Below are 18,715 nucleotides of genomic sequence, written 5' to 3'. Positions count from 1 at the left end.
GTCTCTGGGGTTACAGGGACACCGGAGTCTGGGATCCAGAACAATGTCACAGTCTCTGGGAGCAAACAACCAAGGGCACACTCCTCCTTGAAGACTGGAGGCAGCGGGCTTCCTGGAAGTGGTGGCGTCAGGCGGGGAAGAGGGCAGGAGGAGGGGCAGGGCCTGGAGAAGGACAAAGGGCCAGGCATGAGGCCGAGGTGGCCCAGGGCAGGGGGATACAGCTTGATCCTGAGGAGAACCTGGCTTCTGGGACCCTGTGCAGGACTGGTCTTCACGGGGCCCTGGCTGGGCCTCTCCTGGCTCCTCTGGGAGACGGATGTGTGGGTGTGAAGGGGACTTGGGACCTGGCCAGTGCGTCTGCAGCTGCCACGTAAACCTGTCAGGGATTCTGGCGCCATGGTCTCCCTGAGCCGGGACAGGGCCTGGCTGGCTGATGGGACCCAGGAGCCTTCGGTGGGGGATGGAGGCCAGAGGCAGTGGCTCCTGGTCTCAGCCTGGCCCTTGCCCAGAGAGGCCGGGCCTGCTCCACATCTGAGAGCCCCTCTGGGCCTGCTTCCTCCTGCACCCCATCCTCTGCTTCTCCAGCTCCTGGTACAGCGTGGGCAACTGGGACCCGCCCCTCGGGGTGAGCCCAGCCCTCCAGCTCTCTGGGTCCCCTGCCCTATCTGCCCCCAGCAGGACCCTGCCATCCCCCACTAGCATCTCTCTCTACCTGGAAGTTTCTATTACTGACCCATCCCTCAGAGGCAAGAGCCACGTGTCACGGGCCAGCAGTGGGCTGTGTGCGTGAGCTGTGAGCATTGCTGCTCGGTCTGGAGTCCTTCTCACTCCCTCTGCCTTTGACCCCACACAGCACCTGAGATGGGTGTGGCTTGCCAAGATGTCACTCAATCTACTGACCACAAGACATGAGGAAGCTGGACTCAACCCCCTGAAACCTGCCCCTCTGCCCCTCTGCCTTATTTGGAAAGAGCATTCCATGGAAACTCCCTTTGGAGTGCCTCACTCTCTCTTTCCAACGGACCCCTAAGGTGGAGAAAAATGTACTTTCTGTCTGTGTGTGTGATTATTTCGTGCCAACCCAAATTCACCTGGAGTGACCCTGAGTGATCTAGTCGAATGTCACGGCACCCACCCAGGCTCCGCCAGACCCAGGGCTGTCTAGAATGCCCCACAGGTGTGCGCTGAAATCCACAGATTCCAAGAGATGAGGTTTTACACATGCCCAAGTCAAGGTCTAGGACATTTGAGCCCCAGCAGGCTTCCTCAGCCCCACCCCGGCATCCTCACCCCCAGGGATAACCTCTTCCCCAACTTGTCACCATGGAGTAGTCTCATTTGTACCAAGGATTGAGCCCAGGGCTGCTTAACCACTGAGCCACATCCCCATCCAAAATATTTTTATTTAGAGACAGGGTCTCAGTAAATTGCTTAGGGCTTCGCTGAGTTGCTGAGGCTGGATTTGAACTTGTGATCCTCCTGCCTCAGCCTGCTGAGATTACAGGCGTGTGCCACCCAACCAGCCTGGACATTGATTTTGTTTCCGTTGGGGGGCTGTTATGCGTAAAGCTGCGATGAATGTCCTTGCGCAAGTCTTTTTGGGACATAAAAGCATTCATCTCCCTTGGGGAATAAATACCTAGGAGCAAGAATTGCTGGGTCCCAGGGCACAAGAACACTGGATCCAGGCCTGTGACCATCTGCAACTAACTAACTAAATAAATAAGTGTGGCCCCCAGTTCAAACAGAGAGGCTGGACCATGGACCTATATCCCTGGACTTAGCTCCTGACATGGGGACAGTCATCTCAAAGCGGTTCTCTCCCACCCCCACCTTTCTGTGGGTGCCTGCTTCCCGGGTCATCCTTCTCAGGCTGCAGGTGCTCTGGGCACTGGTACAGGAACTGATTAGCCACGGCCCTGACTGAGGAGGGTGAGTGGAATTCAGAAGGACAGATGCCGCAGCCTGTCCCTGAGAGGAGCCCTGGGCTGCAGGAGGAAAGTTCTGTTCCCTCTGAGGGAAGGGGCTTTCTCCTCGTTGGTCGTAGGCTCTTCAGCTGTAAGAGGGGGCCCTGGCCCCACATGTCCACCCCATATGGTGGACAGAAGCCAGACCAGAGACCAGGAGGGGCTTCTCTGCTCTGCAAACCACAGGCCAAACGATCTGGGATTTCTGCATCTGGGAAACTGGAGGGAGGTAGAGAAAGATCCTGGTGGGCCCCCTGGGGAGGTGGTGGGGGCAGGTGTGAAGGGCCTGGGGAAGGACAACCATAGGAACTGACCTGTCTGGATTGTGTTCTGCTTTGGGAGTCAGTGTTCTTTTTCTTTCTCGCTCTTTTTTAGTTGCAGGTGGACACAATACCTTTATTTTATTTATTTATTTTTATGTGGTGCTGAGGATCGAACCACATTAAAAAAAAAAAAAGCCACAGGGTTTCACAAAATTGGCCTCCAATTTGAGAGCCTCCTGCCTCAGCCTCCTGAATCACTAGGATTATAGTGAAAGATTTGGGGGCAGCTTTTAACTTCTTGGAGCCTTAGCACAGGCCTGGTGTCACTTCAAGGTCCTGGTGGGATTCAGAACCTGTTCATCCAGCAGGCAAGGTGGGGATAGCCAGGGCCACATGGCCACACCTTCCCCAGGCCCTGAGAAACGGCCTCTGGGCCAGGCAAGGCTGGAGTAGGCCCACCATGGGAAGAGGAGGGTCTTCTGCACTGTGGAGGCAGAGAAGCCTCCATTCTGTGTCTCTGACATTCACAGAAACTCGCCTGCGGCTGGTCAGAGGGGCCAAGTCGCGACCCTGGGGCAGTCGGTGGATAGTCCATGACCAGAGGTGCGGTCCCCACTCTGCCTTTGGCCCTCAGCCCAGATGCAGGTTGCTCTCTTCCCAGAAGTTCATCCCCTGAGTGGAGTTCCGTGCTTTGCCCTCATTAACCTGCTGAACCTTCCAGAAAGAGAATAGAAATGCCCAGCCTCATCCTCCCATGGAGGAAGCTGGAGGTGGGATTGGAGACTACCCAGGACTGCTGGGGTCAGAGATCTGGGCATCAGAGGCCAGGCAGGAAATTGTCCTAGGAGGGGGCTTTCCACCAGTCAGGTCCCCAGGGAGTCCCCACACAGCCCGAGTGAGAGAGCCCGACATCCCTGCCTCCCATGAAGGGCCCTGCCCCTCCCAGTCACCTCTACCCTCCAATGGGCTCTTATGTCCTGCTAAAAACCCCTCAAGGGCTCCCAGGACCCTCAGGATCCAGTCCTGACCCTGGGAGCTCCCCTGGCCACCTTGGTTCCATGCACCCTGTCTCCAGCAGGCTCGTATACTCGCTCCTGAATAAAGGCTCACACCCGAGGCCTGGGCTCTCCTCCCAGAGAAGGGGTCCCATAGCAGGGTGGCTGGGCTCCTGGGAGACCCCACTTTGAAAATATACCCCTGCCTGGAGCACAGATGACACCTGTAATCCCAGCAGCTGGGGAGGCTGAGAGAGGAGGATCGAGAGGTCAAAGCCAGCCTCAGCAAAATTGAGGCACTAAGCCACCGAGTGAGACCCTGTCTCTAAATATAACATAAAATAGTGCTGGGGATGTGGCTCAGTAGTCAAGTGCCCCTGGGTTCAATCTCTGGCGCTCACGCATGTGCACGCACACACACACACACACACACACAAGCACCCCGTGCATCCTTGTGCCCCAAGGTGGGAATAGTCCCATTCAAGATTACTGTGGTGGGGCCGGACCAGAAAGTACCCTGCCCCCAGATACCTGGTCAGCTGACTCTTCCCAGGCCACGCGGTCCTGCCTGGACCGCCAGACCCCTCTGTGTGGGCCAACTCCCAGGCCAAATAGGAGGTGCAAGTGTCCGTGGTGGGGCAGGGGGTCGAGATGCACCCCACTCCTATCCTGGGAGAGCAGGGAGTCTGGGGGTGGGCATGCAGACCGCTTAGAAGCAGAGCCAGCAGGGAAAGGGGTCCGGGGTGACCCTCTCTTTACTTCTGTACCTGCGATTTGGGGCAATGGATTGTGACGTTTCTGTCCCTGACACCTGTTCTGTCCCTGTTGTCTCTACTGTGTTTTTCCCCTCTCCCCTGCTTTTCCCTTCCCTGCGGAAGGGAAAGCCACCATCTGCCTGGAGCTGGCGTATGCTGGGAAATGGTCAGGCCCACGCCTGGACTGGCCCAGAAAGCTCCCCTTCTGGAAGCGAAAGGTGTTTCTGAGGCTGGTCAGGCTTAAAAAGAGGGACAAGAAGCTGGGCGTGGTGGCACACCCCTGCAACCCCAGCTACTGCAGAGGTTGAGGCAGGGGGATCCCAAGTTTGAGGCCAACCTGGGCAACTTAGCAAGACCTTGCCTCAAAATAAAAGAGCTGGGGGTGGAGCTCAGTGGGAGAGCACCTGGGTCAATCCCCAGTGGAAAAAAAAAATAGGGACAAGGGACAGCGAGAAACATAACCCCAGGGGACACACAACCCCACACATGGAGATGGGAAAACAGGGACAGAAGGAGGCAGGAAGAGAGGCGGGGTCCCTGCGCTTCCCAGTTGTCCATTTACCAGGATGATGTCAGGAGACACTTGGTTCATAGGACATCACTTCACCACTCAAAATCATTGTCCCCAAGCCTATGCTCCCAAGTGGGTCCCCCTGTGAGTTGGAGGGCTGAGAAGGCCCGTAGAGCTGCACCGTGTGGTCAGTAGGTGGGAGCCGGTGTCCATGGGCCCCTGATGACCTGAGGAGGTGCCCTGCAGGGTCCCCAGGCCTGGTGCCTCCCAGACGTGCCTGGACACCTCTGATGCTCCAGCAGGCCTAGTGCCCCTCTTCCTGGCAGCCCCAGGTGGCATGGACCAGCCAGCAGGGTCCTGTGGTATCTCTGCGCATGACCAGCTGCCACGGAGGAGGGTGGGGGATGGCCTTGAGCTGGGAACACGTGGCCCAGTGCCCAACAGGGTTAGAACCGTCTGCTGTCAGTGGGAAAGAGTGAGTGGGGAGGGACCCAGTGGCCTGAGGGCCAGAGGCAGACAGAGAGTCCTGCTCATCCCATCCATCCCTTTCCTGGGGCAAAGAGACTGAAGCCCAGGTGGGTGAGGCTGGACGCCGAGGCTGGGGCCCGACATCACCCTCTTGGGGCGTTCATTCCCCCATGGCCCCCTGGGACTTGGCTCTGGACCTGAGGCTGCATGGGGAGGATGGCCGGTGGGTTGGTAGGACCGGGCGCTGAGACTCAGACCCCTCCCTCGACTCTCAAGCCCCAGAAGAGCCCAGAGAAACCAGCATCTGCGGCCAGCATCTCCCCTCGGGCTGGAGAACCCCCACATCCCACGCACGCTGAGCCTGCTCTCCACCCAGGCCGCCTCTGGGCTCAGCAGCGGGCAGGTCCTGAGCAGGTGGCTTAAGGCTTATACACAGGCTGTGTCTAGGGTAGGAAGCAGAGCGTGGGGTCAGGGACACAGGTGACCTGGGTCTGCCAGCATCCAGCCTGAAGCCTGGAGAACCAGGAGCGCCAGGGAGGCCCAAGGCTGGGCAGCTCCAGGCTGGGCTGTGGAGTGGCGTGTTAGCACGAGGGGCCTCTGGGCTGTCCAGGGTGGCCAGGGCACCAAGGACATATGAGGCAGATAAGAGGACAGACGGGGGTCATTAATACCCATGGAAGAGGCTGAGGCAGCGTAAGAGTGAGTGGCAGGGACGGGGGCTGATGGAGGGGACCCACACCTCCCACGGACCAGGTGCAGGCCCAGGACATGGGTGGCCACCAGGGACAGGGGTGGGCGGGGTGGAGGGAGCACAAGCACCCATCCTGGGACAGTCACTCCAGACGGGACAAGGAGCAGGGCGGACTCAGGCCCTACCTCCCATTCCTGAGGCCTGTGGGCTGGTTCCCAGGAAGGGGATAAAGGGTCATCAGGGGCCACCGCTTCTCCAGCTGGCCAAGACCCCTGTCCTCTAGAACTCAAGGGTCAGTCCCTGCAGAGTCCCCTCTGAATGCCCCACCCAGCCTCAGCAGCCCTCTGACTGGAACAGAACCTCGTGGCCATCTTTCTGTCCTTGTGTCAGGCTGGAGACAGGAAGGTGGGAAGACTCTGTTCCAGAGGAGAGTCTCCCAGGTGTCCCATGCCTTCTACATCCGCTCTTGCCCCTCTCTGTACTGCTCTGTGCCCAGGAGCCTGACCAAACCCCCGCACCCCTACCACCTTGTTTCTGGCTAAGGCAGGACAGTGCCGGGCATTTATTACCCAGCTTTCTCCAGTGGCCTTGTCCCTCTACCTATAGCCTCTGCTCCTGCCCAGTGGACTCCGGCCCGTGGCTACTGTTTGCTGGCTCTGGAAACGCCACTCCCTTCCTCCCTTCCTCTGGAGCCTTCAGTTCCAGAGTGCATGTGACTCCATTGGTGACAGGCTGGATCACCCCTCTGCTGCTCCCCCTAAGGCTGCCCACACCTTTGCAAATGCTCTCAATTGCCCTTTGGGACACATGCCATCTGCTTCCTGCAGGGCCGGGCCCACACAGGGCGTGGGGAAAGGTCTATCGGCTACCAGGCCCTCCAGGTTGGGCCACTCAACCTTGGCTTTTCACCTAAGGAGAAACTGAGGCCCATCCCAGGAAAGTGACCTGTCCAGGGTCACCCAGCCCCAAGGCCAGGGCTCATAACCGTCCTGGAGAGGCCATGGAGAGGAGATGGTCCCCTCCCCTACTGCCCCTCCCTGGCTGATTGCCCCACGGTCACTTGAGCATTTCCTCCGCTGCAGGAGCCGGATGTGTCTGCTCCAGCTAATAAACCACTTAGGGACATTTGCAGGTCACAGAGGAAGGCACCTGGGAACCCAGCCAGCCCTCCTTCCCTAATCTTCTGTCTCAGAGGGCAAGGGCCCTGCACGTAGCACCAGGTGCCTCCCAGCCTCCCCTCCTTCCCTGGACACCCTCCCTCGGCTCGCGCTGTCCCCAGCCTGCCCTCTGGCAGCGCCATGTGGCTCCTGTCTGGGCATCCTGCCAGTGTCCACCTGGCACAGGTGTCCTGTTCCTCCACCAAAGTCACACCTCCCCCAGGAAGGGAGCCACCAGGATGGCTCTCCAACACCTGGGTGTCACTATCCTCCCCTGACAGCAGGGGACACCTGGAGGACAGAATTACCTGGGCCATCTCTGGCCCCCTTAGTGCCTGGCACGAGGCATGGCTGACGGCCAGCAGCTGTGGGTGCCCTGAGTTAGGTTGGGGTGGGGTCTGCTCTGGGCTGAGTCAGGCTGCTCTCGGGAACCACAGCTTCACACACACTTCCTGCCCCTACCCCGTCCCACGCTGCCCCACCTGGAAGTATGGACTAAGGTGGGCACAAAGTTTCGAAGTTGGACCTACTGGGGGACTGGAAGAAGGGGAAGAGGGTGGCTCTCAATCCTCCATCCAGGAGGAGAGGCAGCTGGGGAGAGGGGCCACCAGGAGGACGTGGGGGTGATGGACAGCACACCTGGACCTGCTGTGTGGGACCTTTGGTAGGAGGAGTGTGGCTGGGCAGGGAGGCCATCGTCACTATCACACATTACAGATACGGAGGCTCAAAGAGAGATTTGCTCTGGCCTGGGTGACAGCTGGCCTTGGACCTTAAGCCTCAGCCCTGGTCCTGCCCCCGACCCCAGAGCCTTCCGAACAGAGCCGGACCCGGGGGCACAGGAAGCCTGCCTGGGTGCAGGGTGCTGTAGTCGAGCAGGAAGGGGTCGGGGTATTTATTTCTGCCAGGGACTGGTCCAAGCTTTGGGGTAAGGACACACACACACACCCCACCATCATTTAGAGCCACCTCTCTAGGATCCAGAAGCTTCGGGGCTGTGCAGCCTGGTCCAGGCAGGAGGCCGAGAGGTAGCCAGGTGCCCCTGGAGTGGCTCAGGAGCCCCCCACAGCTGAAGGGTCGCCCATGTGGTGGGTGCTGTATCTTCCCATGCTCAGTGGCTCCTCTGGGATCGAAACGGGAACGTTCCTGCAGCTTTCGCAGCTTGGGTGGACAGAGAGGGAGAGAGGATGGCGAACAAAGCGCCTGATTGCAATCCCAGCCGTCGCCTGGTGCCCCACAACATCGAACAGGATCCCTCTAGAACCTTGTCCCCCCACCCTGGCTCCCGGGGGCCTGTGAGATGCAGCCCCTGACTCAGCCCCTGATCTCACCTGCCTGCCACTCTCCTGCCCCGAAGCCTCCCCACCTCCCTGCCACCCCAAATACCACCAGGAAAGGTGTCTCCTTTTCTCAGGGAAACCTTACAGACGCCCCCTCTCTGCCAAGTCCCAGCCTCTGAGCTCCAAACGAAATCTTGAAGCAACTCCCAGCACGTGCTGAAAGCAATCTACCTTCCCAGGGTGTCGCCTTGTCTGCTCGCAATACCAAAATCAAAATCTGCCACCAGGGGGCGAGCAGTGCCAGCTCGGAAAGTGGGTAGGTGTGGAGCAAAGAGGGCACGGAGGGAAGGGATAATGCACACTCACTCCCATCCCGCTCAGGTGCGTTCCCAGCAGGAAGGATGGATCACTAGCTCAGAACCCAGGGGTTCTGGAACCTCAGGGATCCCGTGCACAATTTATTGTTAGCCCTGTCTGGCCTTTAAGGAAAACCACCCCAGCAGAGGGCCCTGGGAGGTGGTCCCAGCCCTGTCTACTCACTAGGCTTGTGTGAGCATGATGAGGACAGCAGCCAGGAGGATGGCCAGCAGGACCGACAGGATGGCAATGATGACCACTGTGCCTGCACTCTGGGGCCCCATAACAGCTTGCAATACCTGGGCTGGGAGGATGATGGGCCACATAGGAAGAGGACTTCATTTGACCTGCGAAGGGGGCCCTTGCACACACAGCCTCTGGACCAACCACCCTCCACCTGAGCCAGAAGGAGCACCTGCAGCCGGCAGAATAGCAACATGCCTCTGATTGACGGGGTCTGGCCTAGTGCCCCAGGCCCCCCGCTCTCTCTAGGAGCCCCCAGCCCCTACCATTTAAGCTGCTCATCTTGCCCCCTACCTTGCTGCAGGCGGGTCTCCTTGGACCATTCTGTCTCAGCCACAGGTCCCTCCTTGCTCATTACCAGGAACTTCACCCTAACAGCAAACCCAGTATTGGGGGTGGAGCCCTTGCGTTCTGAAACCCTCGGACCCTGGTGCCTGACAATTGCTCCCCTCAACTCCCAGGCATAGGAAGAGCATCCTGGGGTGGGAAAATGGGGCCTGGGCTAAATAGCACAGCCTCAGAGCCCAAGAGGAGTTCACATTTGGCTGTGTGTTCTTGGATGCATCTTCTCCTTCTCTGGACCTGTGCCCTTTGAGAAATGTGTGGGGGGTGAATTAGACTCTCAGCCCTAAACATGAGTGAATCAAGCAGTTGATGAAGGGAGACGGGACTGAGGAGCATAATGCCCTGGACATGCAGAATGTGTGGGAGAAAATGATCGATCCAGCCCTGAGTCCCAGACCACCAGTGGGAACTGGGGCTTACATTGGGGGCCCATTGCTCCAAAAAGATAGGAGGATTCACTGAGGCATCCCCAGCCCCTTCTCCCCGCCTCACACTCCTACTGGTACAACAGGGAACCCAGGTGTCCCACCGGAAGTTGTCAGGGTCCGGCTTGGCCCAGGCAGGAGCATCCCCAGCTCAGCCGGGACCTGGCAGCTCCCCTCACCTGTAGGGTCCCGAGCCCTGCAGTGGGTGATTGCAGCCCACTTTTGTCCAGGAGCAGTGTGTATCATTGCCCACACGGAGGACAGGGAGCTGCTTGCTGGCCTGGCCACCACGCCGGTAGAGCTTCTGGTTGGCCCTCAGTGTGAGGTAGTAGCCCTTCTGGGAGAAGTTAGCGGGGGCAGGAATGTCCTTTGTCTTCTGTGGGACAGTGAAGTTCTGGATGGCTGAAGGTGACATGGCCAGTCAGGACTCCAGCCCTGTGCCACCAGGCCTGCAGACGACCCTCCCGGGCCACACCCCCCACAGCTCCTGTGTCCCCAGCTTTCCCTCACTCCTGCTGCTCCCCACCCAGGCCTGCCCATTGCACAGGGGAAAACCAAGGCCTGGTGGCCGTGGTACCCACCGTTGCTGTGGGCCACCACCAGCCAGATGGGGTCCGAGTTAGAGATATTGAGGTCATCGAACAGGCCCAGTGGTTGCTCAAGCGTGAAGGTGGACTGTGTGAGCTTCCCGGCCAGGGTGACGCTGGAGAGCCGGGGCATGTAGCTGATGTGCTCTGGGAAGGGCACAGGGGAGGGGATGCAGGAGCCTGAACAGGGCAACCGCCCGGTCTGAGGGGGAGACACAGGCCTGTCTGGGCAGCCCTGGTCTGACAGAGATAGGGGCTCTTCCTGGGAGGTCGGGTCGGGCTGTGCTCAGAAGGGCTCCCTGGCAACTCTGTGCCCCATGGGCCATGGGCAGGTGGCCTGAGTCCAGCCTCCCTTAGGAGCCTGCTAAGGGTGGGCACTGTGGGAGCTGGGAGGGAAGGCCATGTCCTCCTCCCACCTGTGGGTCTCCGTGTGATTGGCAGCATCCAGGAAGAGCAGACCGAAGCACACAGCATTCCCCCACCAGGTGTGGGCCTTGCTGGGGTGAGATTCACGTCTGGGGGACCGAGCCCTGGGCTAGACACTGCTCCTGACGTTCCAGGTAGCCAGAGGAGCCCCTCCATCTCTATCTACCTGGTCCAGGTTGGTTTGTTTGATGGGAGAAATGGATGGCTTGGGAGGGTGAGGAGCTGACGCACAAAGGTCCCCTGCACTGAGACCCAGAGATAACCCTCCTGTGGGGACCATTGGCTCTGGGGCCTGAAGCTGGTTGAGTCTAGAACATTCCTCTCTTCTCTACCCAGTTCTCTTCCAACTCCCGTCACCTCCCACTGAGACCCCAAGACACCTTCTCCTCCGGGACCTCCACCCCCTCTGGGCTCCCCTCACAGCCTCCAATGCCAGAGGTGACTCAGGATTGGCAATGTGGCCTGTGTCTAGCCTTGCAGCTGGGGGGCTTGGACCCCCTCCCTCCTCCCTGAGTGCCTTTAGCTCCCCAGCCCCAAATACTGACACAAGCAGAAAGACCAAGTGGGCTCTCATACGGGTCTCAGCCACCCACCCCTCCAGTCCAGTTCACTATGTCTCACTGCCACTACATCAACTGCACAGGTTTGGACTAGAACCTTCCAGAACCTTCTAGCCTGGGAGGGTGCTTGATTCCTTCTTTCTCAAGGCCCTCAATACTCTCTCAGAGGCCCAGGAGACTTTGCATACAATAGGAACTTAATGTTTGCACAACTAGGGGAGAGAAATAGAGCAGCAGAGATGAGGGTGACTGTATCTCTAAGCCCTTCTAGTTTGGGATCCTCGAGGGCCTCCTGGGGTTTGCAGGGGTAACCTGAGCTCCTGGGTTACCATATCGAAAGAAGGAGGAGGAGGAGAACCATTTAAGAATTCGGGCATGGGAACCCCAAAGGAAGAGAGCAAGCATTGTTGCTCCTCAGTCCTGGGGAGAGGGGCAGGTGCTGGTCTGTGACTGCTTTAGGTGGTCCTTCTTCCCAGACCAACGCAGGACCCAGTCCCCAGACCAGGGAGGCAGGGAAGGGCAGCCAGGGAGGAGACTTACCTCCCCGAAGCCTGAGGCTCTGTGGGCACCCCTGCCTCAGTCCCCGGCTTCACTCACCCAGGCCTGTCCCCGGCGGGACACCAATAAGCTGCAGTAACAGTAGGACCAGCCACCAGGACTGTACCCCTCTGAGCCTCACGGCCAGGCCCAGCATCCTAAGGTCTGTCCATGCAGAGTTCTGTCCGCAGTGTCTGCAGCTGTCTGTGCTGGGCCGGGGGAGGCTGCTTCCTTCCATCTCAGCTGCCCCTCCTGGGTGCCCCCTCCTCCCATAGAACTGGTCCGACAGGTTTGGGGGCAGAATCTGCAGGCCTCTGTGGATTTGGCCCCACCAGGGTGGGGTCTGAAGAGAAGGATTGGTTGCTGGGGTGAGGCAAGCCCAGACACCCCCACCCCACTTCCAGGAGGGCCTGGCCTGGGAGAGGCCTCAGAGGAGGAGGCCACCTGGGCTGCCCCAGGGCCCATCCTGCCGCGCCCACCTGGGCGGGCACCTCAAGCTCAGGGAGGTGGGAAGAGGTTGACCTTCCCTGGCCACCAGGAACTTAAAGGCTCCCCCAGCCCACTGCTGCTTCCTTCCTGAGGCACCCAGGGCTCCTCAGACATCTGAGCCCGCCGTGTGCCCTTCCCCAGCCGGGAAGCACCTCCTCTCCAAGGAGAAATCCCCCACCCATTCTACAAAACCAAGTCCAGATTCCAGCTCCTCTTGGAAGCCTCTGCAAAATCCTTCAAGCCGGCTTCCCTGACCTTCAAACAGAATGACGCCCTTCTTTCTCAATGTCCCCATGGTACTTTCTACCAACTGGTCTTCCTGTGGCTCAGCCATATGCCGCACACCCTCTCTGGGCAGATCCTGCATGAGGGCAGGAGGGAGGCTAACTATCTGTGGCAAGGGGCCAAAATTGCGACGTATGCAGTCGAGGGGAGAAATAAAGAGTGTCCACGTACTTTTGCCCCTTTCAATGCTTTATTCACTCAAATTACTCAATACAATTTCACTCTATAGGTTCTTTTTTTTTTTAAATATATTTTTTTTAAAGAGAGAGAGAGAATTTTTTTTAATGTTTTTATTTTAGTTCTCGGCGGACACAACATCTTTGTACGTGGTGCTGAGGATCGAACCCGAGCCGCACGCATGCCAGGCGAGCGCGCTACCGCTTGAGCCACATCCACAGCCCACTCTATAGGTTCTTAATCAAGAAAATGACAATCCTTAATGCTAGGCACTGCAATTGACATAATCAATTCCACAGCAAACAATTCTAGATTAATTCTAAGCACTGCAAACACACTTCATCATGACAGGCTCATGACAGACATCCCCTCTGCATGCTGAGTTCAGAAGTCTTGAGCCTTAGGCTTTATGTCCAACAGATACACACTCACTCAGACCGCGGTGACCAGGTCCGGAACCAAGGCAGGCTTTTCCTGGCATGGAGTGGACGACTGGTTGAGGAGGGGGTCGTAGGGAGGAGTTGCAGCTCTCACCAAGGTCCAGACGAGGCGGTAGAGTTTGAGAGCGGTGAGGATCATGCAGAGGCTCAGAAACGATGACAAGTGATGGGATGTCATATCCTCATCAGGCTCTCCAGCTCGAGTGCATATTTGTTTCAGCTGGCTGAATCCCTGCTCATTTGCTCTAAATTTTGGGGCTTTGAACCCCCCTTTCAATCCTTACCAGTTACCACTGGATTTCTCAGTGACATCATTTATCCTGGGGTCAGAAACATGGGGTCTGGTGGCTCCACCCTGATCTTCTCGCCTTTCCCTCTTATCAGGCGAAGACAGCCTGCCAGGGGCTTCACTCTGTTTATCAGGGTGAGGGGAAGTGACTTGTCTGTGGCCATACTGGAGGGCTCTGTGGGTGTGCCTGGAGAGACTGCAGGGTTTTTTAAATGGAGTTGCTTAGGCTCAGGCCTAAGGCCATCCTAATACTGTCCTAGACCATTCCGGCTCCTGTGGCAAAATACCATAGACAGAGCGGCTTAAACACAGCACAGATTTATTTCTCAGAGTTCTGGTGGTTGGGAAGATCAAGATCCACAAACACTTGAACGGGGTCGACTGTTGCTTACCCCGTGCTTCCAAAGTAAAATATTCCAGTCAACATCCGATAATTACCCAGTGGATTTTCTGTGACCGACCCTTCACTCAGGCACACTAGCAGAATGCTGAAGATTTTCCAAGTTTTAAAATGGTGTCTCTCATCAGGGATGGACTCTGCCCCCGAGTACAGGGGCCTAAGCCAGGACTAGATTCCAGGGAAGAGCTGCCGAGGCCCAGCGGTGGCTGAAAGGGTGCTAACCTGGGGTGAGCCTCAGCCAAGGCCCCAGATGAGAAGAACCTTTTTTTTTTCCTTGTTTTAATTTTCTGATTAACATGTAGTAATTGTAGATTTTACTAGGCTCTGTGTGATATTTCTCTCTCTCTCTCTTTTTTTTTTCTTTCTTGCAGTATTAGGGATGGAACTCAGGGCTTCGTGAATGCTAGGCAAGTGTTCTACCACTGAGGTTACACCCCTCTACACACACACACACACACACACACACACACACATTTTTTAATTTTTTGAGGCGGTACTGGGAATTAAACTCAGGGGTACTCAACCACTGAGCCATATCCCCAGCCCTACTTTGTATTTTATTTAGAGACAGGGCCTCATGGAGTTGCTTAGTGCCTCGCCATTGCTGAGGCTGGCATTGAACTTGTGATCCTCCCGCCTCAGCCTCCTGAGCCGCTGAGATTACAGGCATGCGCTCCTGCACCCGGCTACTCCCTCTACATATAAGGAAACATCTGGTGCTTGTCTTTCTGTGTCTGGCTTATGTCACCATATATACCATAGACAGAGTGGCTGTGTCCTCTGTCCTCTGGTTCCACCGGTTTTGCTGAAAATGACAGGATTTAATTCTTCTTTATGGCTGAATAAAATATTATGTGTAGATATACCACATTCTCTTTACCCATTGGTCCACTGATGAGCACCTAGGTTGACTCCTAGCTACTGTGAATAGTACCACAAGAAACACGGCATCAGGTGTCTCTTTGGTATGCTGATTTCATTTCCTTTGAATATATACCCAGGAGTGGGATGGCTGGGTCATATGCTTTGTTCCCTGTTTAGCTTTTGGAGGGTCCTTCATACCCTTCTCCCCATTGGCTGTACTAACATACATCCCCAACAGCACACAGAGATCCTTTTCTCCACGTCCTTGTCAGCATTTGTTAATTTTTGTGTTTTGATCGTAGCCATTCTAACTGGGGTTAGTAGTAGCCATTCTAATGGGGCTCCCTGCTCCGGCCCCTGCCCCTGTGGTCCAGCGGGGGTCAGAGTTTTCCTTCCTCCTCTTCCTCCTGCGGGTCCCCTCCCAACAGAATCCTAAGACTGGCCTTTGCCAAGAACCTTGGGAGACAGGAGGAAGTGAACACAGGACAGAGGAGCACAGAGCACGCGCAGCCTGAGGTTCTCTAGCCTTGGTGATTTGATCAACGTGGTCTGAGGGGTGGCCCAATGGCTGTGGCCCCAGTAAGACCCTGGGTTGATGTCCAGCCCCACAGAGGGAGAAAAAAAAGATCAACGAACCAGTTTGGGATGTAAATTAATTCTACAAGTAGTGTCCTCCCTGGAGGGGGTCCATCCAGGTCCCGGAGAGGGGGACTTCATCTCCAGATATCAGGGTCCTTGATATACGTGATGGAAAAGAATTTCTAGACCCTTCAGATATCGAAGCACAGAGGTTTATTTAGGAAAGCGAGAAGTACACATTCAAGGGAGCACGTGGGCCATCTCCAGGGTGAGAAGGGCTTTTGGAGTCTCGGGCTCTTCTTTTACAGGAAATTTGTTGAGAGTGGGCAAGGGAAGGTGTGTAGGGATGAGTCTGGTGACCAAAAGACCATATAGTGGTTTGGCGATTTCCAGGTGCCTTGGGTTGAGTCTTCCCCATTAACTGATCAGTAGATATCACTGGGAAAGTGTCCTGAATTGTAAGTTTTGAATTGCCTTTTGCTGGATCTATTCTAAAAATACATGTATTCATGGACTAACAGGGCACGAGGCAAATTTTCATAAGGGTGAGTTTCCAGTTAACTTTAAAATTGTGATTAAAGATTTGTAGATTTCCTAGAAATTTGGGAGCACTAGGGCTAGGGGGACTCCTGGCAATGACGGTGTTAGGAATTTTAGCCCAAGCCTTTCAGAATGAAGTCATAATCTCCTTTTGTCTCCTTCCTACCTATTTTTTGTTTTCTTCTACCTCACAGGCAGTGATCCAATCACTGTATAAAATAAAAAGGAGCCAGGCAGGGTGTCACATGCCTGTAATCCCAGCAATGCAGGAGGCTGAGGCAGGAGGATCGTGAGTTTGAGGCCAGCCTCAGTAACTTAGTAAGACTCTGTCTCAAAATGAAAAAAAAAAAAAATGCTGGAGGTGTGGCTCAGTGGTGAAGCATCCCTGGGTTCAATCTCCAGTACCAAAGCATAAAAAATAAAAAGTAGGTGCAAGTCACTCAGTGGCTACAGCATTATTTGGTGAGAGCCTCTTTTCTCCATTAAACTGACGCCAGAGGTCAGACCTGTTTGTCCCCCCAGGCCCACCCCTATCCTCAGCTCTGGACGTAGGATCTGGCACATAGCTGTGCCTGATTATTACTTTTGACCTATGCTATGTCTGTGTGTCCTACGTCCTGCTCTGTGTGTCTGGCCAGGTGGATGTCATCTTGTTTTACAGCCTCAAGCAGAGAGAAGACCAGGATGGTATGGATTGTGGCAGGTGTCAAATTTCCCCCTGGGTCTGGATGTCCCCAGGTCCAGTGAGTACCAGTGTGAAGGGAGTGGGTTCTAAGCATCCAAGAGGAGCCAACAGGGTGTCCGTGCCAAGCCTTTTTAGGACCTGCCTTGCCGAGCACCTTGGGACTGACTCATGAGGTAGGATGTGGCTCCCTGCACCTCACCCAGGAAAGATAGTTAAAGGTTCCCAAAGGCCCGCCCAGTCTGGGGTCACCAAACAAGGCCCCATCTCCATGGCAACCAGCATGCCCATGCTTGGAGGAGGTGCCCAGGGTACACTGTGCCTTCCAGGGGTCAAGAGTCTCCACACATGAGCAGGGAGAGGGATGCAGGGCTTGGGCTTTGGTCAGGGAGGGGAAGGAGAGCTATCAGTCCCTCCCCACTCCACCAGGCGCTCCTGTCAGCCGGGAAAGACCTTTGAGGCACCTGGGATCCTAAACCAGAACGCCCTTTCTTCCAGTAGGGGAAGAACTCCTTGGTAAACCTCCCATGACTTATGGAGGGTCTACCAGGTGCCAGGACCTCTGTGGGCCCAGCCTGTGCGCAGAGAGCTCTGAGGGGAACTTGGGGACTGGGAAAGGCCAGGACCTTATCCATTCACGATTTTCACAGAGTCATAGATGCCCTGCTCCATGCCAGTGCAGTGGTACCTCAGGGAACAGAACCCAAGTCCCACCCTCATGGAGTGGACATCCCCAGAGGGAGGGACCACCATTGCATGAACAAATTCAGGCAAGATGGAGCGTCAGCTGCCAAGGAGACAAAAACCCAGGACTAGGAGGTGAGCATGGTGGAAGGCAGGGGCCATCTTAGGCAGGGAGTTCTTGGGACCTCGCCAAGGTGGCATATGAACCAGCAAAGGGACAATCATGGAACACCTGGGAGAATGTTCGACAGTGACAGGCTCAGCAACTGCAAAGCCCTGGTTCCCCAAGTGCCCCCCAAACTCTGAGCCTGCAAAGAGTGGCATCTGATCATCCCCAGCTGTTGTGGGGTTGGACTGGGCTCAGCTGGGTGGTTCTTCGGCTCCATATGGTATTGGTCTGGGCAGCTCATGCAGCTATATTTAGCTTTGACCTTAGCTTCACTGACGTGGTGTTTGGGATGAGTGAACAGCCCAGTGCTGCAGGGTCTCTCCCCCTCTCTCTGTTTTTTAATTTTCTTTCCCCCTTTCTCTTCATGAGATTTCTTATCACTCAGGGGTCCAGCCTAAGCTTTTCTACATAGCAACAAGAATTTAAGAGGGGAAAACTGGAAGTTGGGAGGCCTTTATGGGCTAGGCATCCCTGCAACAGCACATCATGGCCAGAGCAAGCCGCCGTTCAACCCAGGGGCAAGGCAGGGGAGGCCACTCCTGATGGGCAGGGCCGTGTGCATATGGATATGGGTGGATATGCTGGGACCCACTCTTGGAATAAGCCATGGTGGCCCCTGAAGTGGGTTTGCTGGGGTTAGCATAGTTAGGGTTAGTTAGGGAGCATGAGAAGGGGTTAGAGGTGCCGTCAGCAAGGTCACAGGATGGTACAGATGGCATGGGGCCATTCAAGTTTTGTCAGAACTGTGACTTTGGCCATGAGAAGGAAGTACTGCAGGGTCAGAGCAGAGAAAGACCATGACCCATAAGAATTAGCAGGGGTCAGGGATGTAGCCCAGTGGGAAAGCACTTCCCTGGCATGTGCAAGGCCCTGGGTTCCATCCCCAGTGCTACGCGCGCGTGCGCGCGCACACACACACACACACACACACGCGCACACACAGGGTCCCTGTGAGGGACAGTGCCAGTGAGGCCATGTTCCCTCCCAAGGCTCTGGAGGAGAATCACCTATTGCGTTGGGCCTGGGGCCTGCTCCAATTCAGTCTGATCTTATTGTAACCAAAAAGGACTCTATTCCCAAATAAGGTCACACCCACAGCTTCTGAGTTAGACATGGATTTGGGGGGAAACACTATTCAATCCAATTCAGGGGTAATAGCTACCAGGGTGCCCAGGGTGAAGGCTGCTGCAGCGGTCAGGGTGAGTGTAAGACTGGAAGACGCCGCACCGCACTACGAATGGGAGACACCACACGACACAGATCACCAAAGAGGTTCCGCTTTATTACAAAAGGCTGTGGGTTTATATAGGTCTAAGGAGAGGTAGCAGGGCTGAGGTAGATAACAGGTCGCCCGTTTACTGGCAAGCTCTTCCATATGTCAGTTCTGGAGCCCAAGAAGTTAATTCTTATTGGGGCTAAGGCTTCCCACCAGCAGGATTTGAACATGGGCGCCGGCGGGAACGTTTCGCGCCAGTGAAAGAAAAAAAGAGGAGAAAGAGGGTCGTTAGGCGCTATGTTGGGGTTTTTCTCTGGGGTGCTGCTGCCGTTAT

The 18,715-nt window shown here is 56.1% G+C and overlaps 1 protein-coding gene across 1 annotated transcript; it reads right to left on the bottom strand.

Moving 5' to 3' along the window:
- Nucleotides 1–7,704: 7,704 nt before the first annotated feature.
- Nucleotides 7,705–12,390, bottom strand: LOC124078130 (uroplakin-3b-like protein 1). Its single transcript, XM_046422817.2, has 6 exons — nt 12,312–12,390; nt 10,039–10,224; nt 9,637–9,859; nt 8,982–9,058; nt 8,628–8,748; nt 7,705–7,968 (listed from the first exon to the last, which is right to left on the bottom strand). The coding sequence occupies exons 1-6, from the start codon at nt 12,388–12,390 to the stop codon at nt 7,860–7,862; spliced, it is 795 nt and encodes a 264-aa protein (XP_046278773.1). The 3' UTR covers nt 7,705–7,859.
- Between the last annotated feature and the right edge of the window lie 6,325 nt (nt 12,391–18,715).

Source organism: Marmota monax, unplaced genomic scaffold (assembly GCF_021218885.2).
Source record: "Marmota monax isolate L192 unplaced genomic scaffold, Marmota_monax_Labrador192_F-V1.1 WCK01_AAM20220418_F8-fsc00237, whole genome shotgun sequence".
Lineage (NCBI taxonomy): Eukaryota > Metazoa > Chordata > Mammalia > Rodentia > Sciuridae > Marmota > Marmota monax.
The sequence above is the reverse complement of the archived record's forward strand: the minus strand, read 5'-3'. Positions and strand labels throughout refer to the sequence as shown.